The sequence below is a fragment of the Dendrobates tinctorius genome, unplaced genomic scaffold (genome assembly GCF_039654945.1).
Source record: "Dendrobates tinctorius isolate UK_male_01 unplaced genomic scaffold, ASM3965494v1 ptg000028l, whole genome shotgun sequence".
NCBI lineage: Eukaryota > Metazoa > Chordata > Amphibia > Anura > Dendrobatidae > Dendrobates > Dendrobates tinctorius.
In genome coordinates, this window is record NW_027361696.1 from 35693898 (window position 1) to 35704519 (window position 10622).

Genomic DNA, 10622 nt, shown 5'->3' on the forward strand with positions numbered 1-10622 from the left:
TCAATGTAGCAGGCTGAAATTGGATGGTGTATGACGAGGTGGAGGGTGTCTATAGGATTGGTGAGATTTTGGATCTCACTAGAGATTTGAGGACGCTGACAATGATGCTCTCAGTCCAAGTATGGACGCAGGCAGCCTAATAAGCAGGACTGCTGCACAGTGCACACACAAAAGTGTGGAAAAATGAACCCTTGGTAACTGTACAGAAAAGAGGAAGAAAAGTATTTTTGCTTTTAAAAAAGCAGTTTGCACAGCAGTTTGCAAACAGTAATGCAGCTATCAGGGAGCCTTATAAGGCAGTCTAATAACCAACAGAGCTGATGCACAAAAATAGAGCCTCCCCTGTCACTGCACACAAAGTGTTGTGTTGTAAGTGGAAATCGCTAACAGCAGAACCAGTTTTTTGGTTCTTCTTCCCTGCCTAACGCTCTCCCTACAGAATCAGCAGCAGCTCTCCCTATGCTATGATCGCCATAAGTAAGATGGCGGTCAGCGTTCACACCCTTTTATGGCCCCTGTGACGCCACACAAAACCAGCCAATCACTTGCATGCCCTTCTCAAAGATGGTCGTGACCAATGCCTATGTCATCGCGTTGCCCACAGTGTGCGTCCTCCATCATTGGCCGAAAAAGGGCGCCGGAAGCATCTTTTGAAACGCGACTTTGGCACTCTGGTCACCGACCTTGTGGCCGACCTCCCGCTATGGTTGGGTTTCGTTTCATGAAACCCGACTTCAGCGAAAGTCGGCGACTTTTGAATATGACCGACCCGTTTCGCTCAACTCTAGTTGTGAGAGGAGAGCAGCAAGAGGTCATTGTAATGGCACATGCTTTGCTCTGCTTTTCTTCACAGTACTCTCTGGCAGTTAAATCTCTTTGACCTGGTTAGACACGAGTCTTACCATATCACACAGGAAAGTTATATTTGACCATCTTTAGGAGTGTTTACTTTTTTCCCTGCACAACACTTCCTGCAGGGGTACTGAAAAAAGGTCCAGGTTCCAGATCCAATCTATCTATATCAGAGGTCTCAAACTGCAATCCTCGAGGGTGGCAAACCAGGCAGGTTTTTAAGATTTCCTTAGCATTTGCACAAGACGTTGGAATCACAATATGTGCGGGTGATTAAATTATCACCTGTGCAATAGAAGGAAATACTGAAAACATGACCTGTTTGCGGCCCTCGAGGAATGCAGTTTGAGACCTCTGATCTATATAATCACCAGTTGGCCACTGTCCCCGAATCCCATATTGCACCATGGCAGTGCCTCCTGAATACAGTACAGCAGCACAGCCTGAAGTCAGACTCCACCCACACATGTCACATGGTCCTGATGTCATCACAGGTCGTTCAGCCCAGCTGCCATCAGCGGTAGCGAGGCTTGGAATACAGACAGGAAGTTTAAGATCCCCTCAGACACCTTCCTCCTAGGCATGCGGTGTGGGTAGGAGCCGGGCAGGGTGGCAGCAGTGCCTGCTGCAGTGTGGGCAGCAATGACCTTCCTGTCTTCATCCAGTAGTGATCTGCAGAGCAGCACCTGGCAATCTGCAGTGTATGAGAGATGCTGGGGGGAGAATGCTGCTCCTACTACTGCTGGGATGATACAGCAGGAGAACTGACATGAGCTAGAGGCTGGGCTGCTGATGAGCTCACCCACAGCACCTACAGCCCTGGAGTCTTACACTGGCATGGATGCCAACGTGCAGATATCAGTATGGAAACTTGCTTTACCACCATGAGGAGAGCAGTCAAGGTTCTCTGCAGAGGATTCCTGCTTTCCATCCCAATAGATGGTGCTGCAGCATCAGACATTAAAGGGGTACTCCAATTTGACTATCTATATATACACTAATCAAAACAAATAAAGGGAACACTTAAACAACAGAATATAACTCCAAGTAAATCAAACTTCTGTGAAATCAAACTGTCCCCTTAAGAAGCAACACTGATTGACAATCAATTTCACATGCTGTTGTGCCAATGTAATAGACAACAGATGGAAATTATTGGCAATTATCAAGACACCCTCAATAAAGGAGTGATTCTGCAGGTGGGGACAACAGACCACATCTCAGTACCAATGTTTTCTGGCTGATGTTTTGGTCACTTTTGAATGTTAGTTATGTTTTCACACTCGTGGTAGCACGAGACGAACTCTACACAAGTGGCTCAGGTAGTGCAGCTAATCCAGGATGGCACATCAATGTGAGCTGTGGCAAAAAGGTTTGCTGTGTCTGTCACCGTAGTGTCCAGAGGCTGGAGGCGCTACCAGGAGACCGGCCAGTACACTAGGAGACGTGGAGGGGGCAGTAGGAGGGCAACAACCCAGTAGCAGGACCGCTACCTCCACCTTTGTGCAAGGAGGAACAGGAGGAGCACTGCCAGAGCCCTGCAAAATGATCTCCAGCAGGCCACAAATGTGCATGTATCTGCACAAAAGGTTAGAAACCGACTCCATGAGGATGGTCTGAGGGCCCGATGTCCACAGATGGGGGTTGTGCTCATGTGTGAAGTGCCCGGTACTATCCTCTATGTGTAAATGGTATACTGTATGCCACCTACATGTGTGATGTGCCCAGTACTGCCCCCTATTTGTATCTATAAATATCGCCAGTTGGGACTTCCGGCCGTTGTCCCCGAATCCCATAAGGCACCGCGGCAGTGTAACTTGCGCAGGCGCAGTTTGTGGCCGTAAGGCACAAGTGACATACACGTCTCCGCTATTCCCATGCAGGCACAGTAGCAGCAATACAAAAATCCAGAGGGATGATATAGAACAGATATGCTGTAAAGCGCAAACGGCAGACATGTCCGCTGCTCCTGTCAGCACCACTAAGCATACACAGATGTTAATTTCACCGCACCGCACTCCCGATGCGAAAGCATCGGGCCTATTTCTTGTTAGAGATAAAATTGTGAATTCAATGTTAATCCATTAAAAAGATATACACATTAAAAAAATTAAGGTGGAAATCTTTGTGAAACCTACGCTTCTCAAACGCCAAACATTCCTAATCCTGTTATGTTCATATGACATGTTGATCGTCTTTTATTACATTTTGTGGATGAGTTGTGCTGACCAAAATAGCAATTAAGGTGTTTCAATTTTTTTTTTTTTTTTTTACGGCTTTGACTATATGATTTAAATAATTTTTGCATTTTGATAGTTTGGACTTTTAGGCTAAGTTTACACTGGGCATTTTTGCTGCGTGTTTTTCGTCTTTCTTTTTTTTCTTGCATTTTTCTAAGCGTTTTTTGCTGCAGTTTTGGCATGCTAGATTTGTCTCTTGTGCATGCTGATAAAGTTTATTATTGAAAAAAAAGGACCTATTCCAAAGAATGAAGTTTTGGAACAGAAATAGCTGCACCACCCATTTTTTCAATGAATGAAAATGCTGAAAAAACATTGAAAGAAGTGACATGCTCTATTGTCCCAAAAAAACATGCAACACACAAAATCCTGATGACATAAAGCCAATATGTGTGCATGAGATTTGTGAGATATCATAGGCTTTGCTGGTACTGTAAAATGCAGCGGAAAATTATCATAAAAAATGTAGCAAAAACACCCAGTGTGAACTTAGCCTGACTTTTACACAGTTGGTTTGAATGTTTATTCTTCATTCTTTTTAACCCCTTTCTGACATGTGACGTACTATACTATCCCGTCCATGATACCCAGGCACGTATGACCGAAGACAGGATAGTACATCATCGCGATCAGCTGCCCTCATGAGGAGAGCGCAGCTGATCGCAGCCGGGTGTCAGCTGATTATCACAGCTGACGCACGACACTGAGAGCAGGCGCTGAGAAAGCCTCTGCAGTGCCTGTCAGATCGCTGATCTGACACAGTGCACTGCAAAGTGTCAGATCAGCAATCTGACACTTTATAGTAATGTCCCACATTGGGACAATTTAATAAAGTTAAAAAAAAAGTGTAAAAATATTTTTTTTTAAATTCCTAAATAAATTAAAAAAAAATATTCCCTAATAAATTTTTTGTTTGTAAATAAAAAACAATAAAAGTACACATATTTAGTATTGCCGCATCCTTAATTACCCGCCCTTTAAAACTGTCCCACTAATTAACCCCTTTAGTTAACCCCTTCAAAAAAACAAAAACAAAGCAAGCAACAATGCTTTATCATCATACCGCCAAACATAAAGTGCAATAACGCGCGATCAAAAAGACGAATATAAATTAACATGGTACCGCTGAAAATGTCATCTTGTCCTGCAAAAAACGAGCTGCCATAACAGAATCATCAGCGAAAAAATAAAAAAGTTATAGCTCGCAGAATAAATCGATGCAAAAATAATTATTTTTTATATAAAATTCTTTTTATTGTATAAAAGCGCCAAAACATAAAAAAGTTATATAAATGAGGTATCACTGTAATCGTACTGACCCTAAGAATAAAACCGCTTTATCAATTTTACAACAAGCGGAACAGTGTAAACGCACCCCCCAAAAGAAATTCATGAAATGCTGGTCTTTGTTCATTCTGCGTCCCAAAAATCAGAATAAAAAGCGATCAAAAAATGTCACGTGCCCGAAAATGGTACCAATAAAACCGTCAACTCATCCCGCAAAAAATACGACCTCACATGACTCTGTGAATCAAAATATGAAAAAATTAAAGTTCTCAAAATGTGGTGATGCAAAAGCTATTTTTACAATAAAAAGCATCTTTTAGCGTATGACAACTGGCAAACGTAATAACCCGCCATAAATAGTAAATCAAACCTGACTTTATCACCCCCTTAGTTAGGGAAAAATAATATTAAAAAAATGTATTTATTTCCATTTTCCCGTTAGGGTTAGGGTTAGGGTTAGGGCTGAGATTAGGGTTAGGGGTATGTTGGGGTTAGGGTTGGAGTTAGAATTGGGTGGTTTTCACTGTTTAGGCACATCAGGGGCTTTACAAATGCAACATGGCGTCTGATCTCAATTCCAGCCAATTCTGCGTTGAAAAAGTCAAACAGTGCTCCTTCCCTTCCAAGCTCTGCCATGCGCCCAAACAGTGGTTTACCCCCACATATGGGGTATCAGCCTACTCATGACAAATTGCACAACAACATTTGGGGTCCAATTTCTCCTGTTACCCTTGGGAAAATAAAAATTGGGGACTAAAAGATAATTTTTGTGGAAAGAAATATGTTTTTTTTATGGCTCTACGTTATAATCTTCTATGAAGCACTTGGGGGTTCAAAGTGCTCACCACCCATCTATATAAGTTCCTTGGGGGTCTAGTTTCCAAAATGGGGTCACTTGTGGGGGGTTTCCACAGTTTAGGTACATCAGGGGCTCTCCAAACGCGACATGACACCCGCAGATCATTCCATCAAAGTCTGCATTCCAAAACATCACTACTTCCCTTCTGAGCCCCGATGTGTGCCCATACAGTAGTTTTCTCCCACATATGGGGTATCAGCGTACTCAGGACAAATTTGACAACAATCTTTTGGGGTCCAATTTCTCCTGTTATCCTTGGGAAAATAAAAAAATTGGGGACTACAAGATCATGTTTATGGAAAAAATGATTTTTTTATTTTCACGCCTGGGCGTTATAAACTTCTGTGAAGCCCATTGGGGTTCAACGTGCTCACCACACATCTATATAAGTTCCTAGGGGAGTTTAGTTTTCAAAATGGTGTCATTCGTGGGGGGTTTCCACTATTTAGGCACATCAGGGGCTCTCCAAATGTAACATGGCGTCTGATCTCAATTCCAGCTAATTTTGAGTTGAAAAAGTCAAATGGTGCTCCTTCCATTCTGAGCTCTGCCATGCACCGAAACAGTGGTTCCCCCCACATATCAGGTATCAGCGTACTCAGGACAAATTGGACAATAACTTTTGCAGTCCAGTCTCTCCTGTAACCCATGGTAAAATAAAAAAAATGGACCTGAAGTAATTTTTTGTGAAAAAAAGTTAAATGTTCATTTTTTTTAAACATTCAAAAAATTCCTGCGAAGCATCTGAAGGGTTAATAAACTTCTTGCATGTGGTTTTGAGCATCTTGAGGGGTGCAGTTTTTAGAATGGTGTCACTTTTGGGTATTTTCTATCATATAGACCCCTCAAAGTGACTTCAAATGTGATGTGGTCCCTAATAATAAAATGGTGTTGTAAAAATGAGAAATCGCTGGTCAACTTTTAACCCTTATAACTTACTAAAAAAAAAATTTGGTTCCAAAATTGTGCTGATGTAAAGTAGACATGTGGGAAATGTTACTTATTAAGTTTTTGGGGTGCCATATCTCTGTGATTTAAGGGCATAAAAATTCAATGTTGGAAAATTGTAAAATTTTCTAAATTTTTGCCAAATTTCTGCTTTTTTAACAAATAAACACAAGTTATATGAATTAAATTTTACCACTAACAAGAAGTACAATATGTCACAAGAAAAACAATGTCAGAAACACCGGGATCCATGGGAGCATTCCAGAGTTATTACCTCATAAAGGGACAGTGGTCAGAATTGTAAAAATTGGCCCCGTCAACGTGCAAACCACCCTTGGGGGTAAAGGGGTTAACTTTTTTTTAGCTTTATTCTTTATATTACAATCCCCTTAGGCTACTTTCACACCAGTTTTTTTCATCAGTCACAATCCATCGGCTCGACGGATTGACGGATTCGTCGCAGATGGCGAAAAACTGATGCTACAGATCCATTTTTCGCTAGATCTGACTGCCCTACCTGGTAATACTTGGAGCATGCTCAGTTTAAAAAAATGGAATCTGTCGCTGGATTCCGTGATTTGACGGACAGTGACGGATCCTGTGCCCATAGACTTCCATTATAGCCAATGACGGCGCTGGATCCGTTGCTGTCCGTCTTTTCGACGCAGACAAAAAATGTTAAACAATTTCCAACGGATCCAGCGAATTTCAACTGATGGCAAAAAAACCTGATGTGTGAAAGGGGCCTTAGGCCATGTGCACACGATGCAGATTTGCAGCGTTTCCGCAGCGGATTTTACCACGCAGAAACGTTGCATATCCGCATTGTGATGTACAGTACCTTTAAAATGAATGAAAAAAAAAAAACGCTGTGCAGACGCTGCGGATTTTTCCGCGCGGTTTTCCTGCGGTACAAAATCCGCAGCATGTTACTTCTTTTGTGCGGTTTTCTATCTCCCCTGTTACCAAATCCGCAGGGGGAAGACCGCAATGGAAAACCGCACAAAAACCGCATGAAAACCGCGTGAAAAATGGAAGAAATCCGCAGGAAAAATGCAGGTCATTTGACCTGCGGTTTTCTTCCATTCTGCACGGAAAAATCCGCAGGGCTCAAAACTCCGTCTGCACTCACTGTCTCCGTCTCACTTAGAGAATAAAGTTGGCTCTGACCTCTTCTGTTAGAGGCGCATGTATAACTCAGCCCAGTTTTGATGCTCAAATCATGGTAGAGAAATTATGGCTTTTTTTGCTCCCTTTATTTTTTTAGTTAAGAAAGGGGTTAAGAAATAAACGGATGACAAAGAAACCATTGTAATCTTGTTGCTTTTATAGTTTTGTATCTAAACAAAAATAAGCAAATATTTTTCAAAATATAGAGGTTAATAGGGGTCTATTCTGATTTGTGGCATGCTTGCCAATACAGTGTGCATTAACCGCTTCTGGTCTTTGCACTGCCCGTTCACGTCTTTATAGCTGTTCGACTGGAGATGATGATCCTCAGGTGAAACCTGTTAAGCAACATCCCTGCTAAAAGAACTGTAGCATAGGGAATTGAGTGCTTGCAAAGCTTATTTAACTCTTTACTTGTCATGAACAAAGTGATCACAGCAAGTATAGAGTTAGACAGAAGGAGATCTTTCCCTCTTAGAAAACCATCAGCTCCCCGATTGGACACCATCAGTTCCCTGCAGGGATCTGATGATAGCTAGAGCTACTGGACTAAGTGATCCCAGAGTCTGCCAAAAGCTCAAAGCCTATGGACCTTATCTGCCACATGACCGTATGTTCTCCATCTGAGAAAATTGGTCCAATTATGCTAATCACACTCTGATCAGAATTTGATCAGAGTGTGATCTGATTACCTCTTTTCTCCATTCAGTGTGTCAGTGAAAATCGAACAGCACTTGGATGTTAGCAGTTCAATTTATTCCACGAACCCATAGATATGAATGGGTGAGCGCCATCCAATTATCGGAGGCAATTCACGCACGGCACAATTTTTTTCTTCGGACTGACTCAATTCGAAGAAAAAAAAGTCTGACGCGTGCGCTGCCTCATAGAATAATATGAGTGCAATCCGTCAAAACGATGGATAGCACGCATCCAATTTTTATGTTTGTGGGCACCAGCCCTTATGCTGATAGGTAGGGAAATGCTCTATATTGCATATTTAGTACAGAATATTAAAGAGGACGAACAGGTATCCAGCTCAGCGAACTGTGAACAATCTTTATTAACAATGCATTTCGAGCGACCGTGCACCTTTCATCATGATTATGGATGCGAGATCACTCAAAACGCGTTGATGCCGCCTGTCATATGAAGAAGCCTTGCTTTGTCCTACAATTTGAATCCATGTGAATAAAGATTGCTCACAGTTCATTGAGTTGGATCCCTGTTCTTTCTCTTTGATTGCTTCCACGCCTTGACGCAGCGTTCTCCAGCTTCTGAACAAGAGGGATATGTTATACATTTTATTTAGGACAGAATATTACCAAAGCAACCAATGCAATTAGGAGATCTTGCGTTCAAGTCCCCACGTAGGACACTTATAGTTGTTGAAAAAGAGTTAAGAAATAATAATTGAAAAATAAAATTTTTTGGAATAAGAAGTTATTTATTTTAATTAAAAAGCGCCTAAAAAATATAAATCTTGTCTCAGTAACGGTCAGTACAATAAAAAAAAAAAATCAGATTTTATCTTGCATAGAGAAAGACACAAAAAATAAAAAATGTAAGCAATTTCAATTTTTGTGCATTCCGCTTCACTGAAAATGAAATAAAAAATTATTGTAAAGACGTATGAACCACAAAATTGTACAAGTAATAACTACAGGCTTTTACACACACAAAAAAACTAATGAACTCCGCACTTGGAAAAATGAAAAAAAATATGGCTTCCCTGTGTACAAGAATGTGTGCATTCACTTATTAAAAATGATGAGAAATTGAGTAAGGGAAAATAACTTTATGCATAATGTTGTAAGAAACGCTAATAAATGGAGTTAATCCTATCACTCACCAGAAAGGCCTACACCATATTCAGAACCACATTCATAGCCTGATCGACAAGTCTCGCTACTGCCCGAGCATGTGGAGGATTCGGACAGGCACTGCGTACAGGCGAGCGCATCACCTATAGAAAACAGCGCATCAGTCAGTGGATTAATCATTCATTACATTCTTGTCTGTCGAAACAATATTCGGCTGCAGCGTCACTGAGATCAGGGGCATTCAAGAAAAATCTTCAATCACATACTCAATAAATAATAAAGAATAAAGATATGTTCTTCACGTTAAAATGTTTCAGAAAACTTACTTGTTGCTGCGAGGGTCAAGAATAAGCTGAGGATTCCAATCAGGGAGCTCATCGTTCTGCTCTTGAAGACCGGTGCTATCATGAAATGAGGATCCTTTATCAAGCAAATTAATTTATCAATATTTTATTGGGCGGGGGAAGAGGAGGATCATATTTATCCAAATGAAATGGAAAACAAGCTTACAAATAAACGAAAGTTGGATGTTGCACTCCCCACCCTTCTTTGTACTCTGCTGTCTTTTTTCAACCGTATGAACTATGTAATCCTCCTTTCTGTCTTTAACCCTTGGTGATAAAGCAAATGCGTCTTCAAAATAAAGGCTTATATAAACCCCTTACTGAAATAAAAAGGAAATACCATGGGCCCACCAGAGACAATCATTCTTGGAGCCCAACATGCTGCTATGTCAGCAATATATAAATAATACAAGACCACCAATGTTATGGTTAAACGTGCTGATTAGGGATGAGCGACTTTGCCTTTTTTTGGGTCGAGACGGGTTTCATGAAACCCGACTTTCTCAAAAGTTGAGTCGAACGAAATCGGCCGACTATCGGGAAAAGTCAGAGGTCCGACTGAAACCCGAAACCTAATGCAAGTCAATGGTGAAGCAAAGTCGTCATGGAGTGGAGGACAGTAAACACACCTACAGTGCCCATTTCAATGCCAACGACATTACGTAAACTTGTCAACCTTAATTTACTTAATAATAATAGTTACGCATTGAAAACTGGGGGTTATTTGGCTAAAGTTGTGGGGGGGGTTAGGGCTGGCTCCAGGTTTTCGTGTGCCATGGGCGAAAGAGTGTCAGTGGGCCCCTTTAACACATACCACAATTCATGATGCTCCGATACTGCACAGAAATATTGGTATAGTGCAATGACAAATACTTCACTTCTTACATTACATGACTGATATCTATTTCAAATTCTAAAATAGCTCAAAAACCGGACAGTATATTCCTCCATACAGTATTATGGCCACCACATAGTGCCCCATACAGAATAATGAGTCCCATATATTGCTCCATACAGAATAATTGGCCTGATATAATGTTCCAAACAGTATATGATGAGCTCCACATAATGCTACAGTATATGATGGTCCCCATATAAT

General features: G+C 41.3%; 1 protein-coding gene across 1 annotated transcript in view; it reads right to left on the reverse strand.

Moving 5' to 3' along the window:
- LOC141084890 (phospholipase A2 inhibitor and Ly6/PLAUR domain-containing protein-like) overlaps positions 1–9627 on the reverse strand; it is a 30163-nt gene extending 20536 nt beyond the window's left edge. Inside the window, exons 1-2 of the mRNA XM_073569844.1 lie at positions 9506–9627; positions 9209–9322 (exon numbers count right to left, since the gene is read on the reverse strand). Coding sequence (XP_073425945.1) covers positions 9209–9322; positions 9506–9587 — 196 coding nt within the window. The 5' untranslated portion in view covers positions 9588–9627. The remainder of the gene's footprint in view (positions 1–9208; positions 9323–9505) is intronic.
- Positions 9628–10622: the final 995 nt, after the last annotated feature.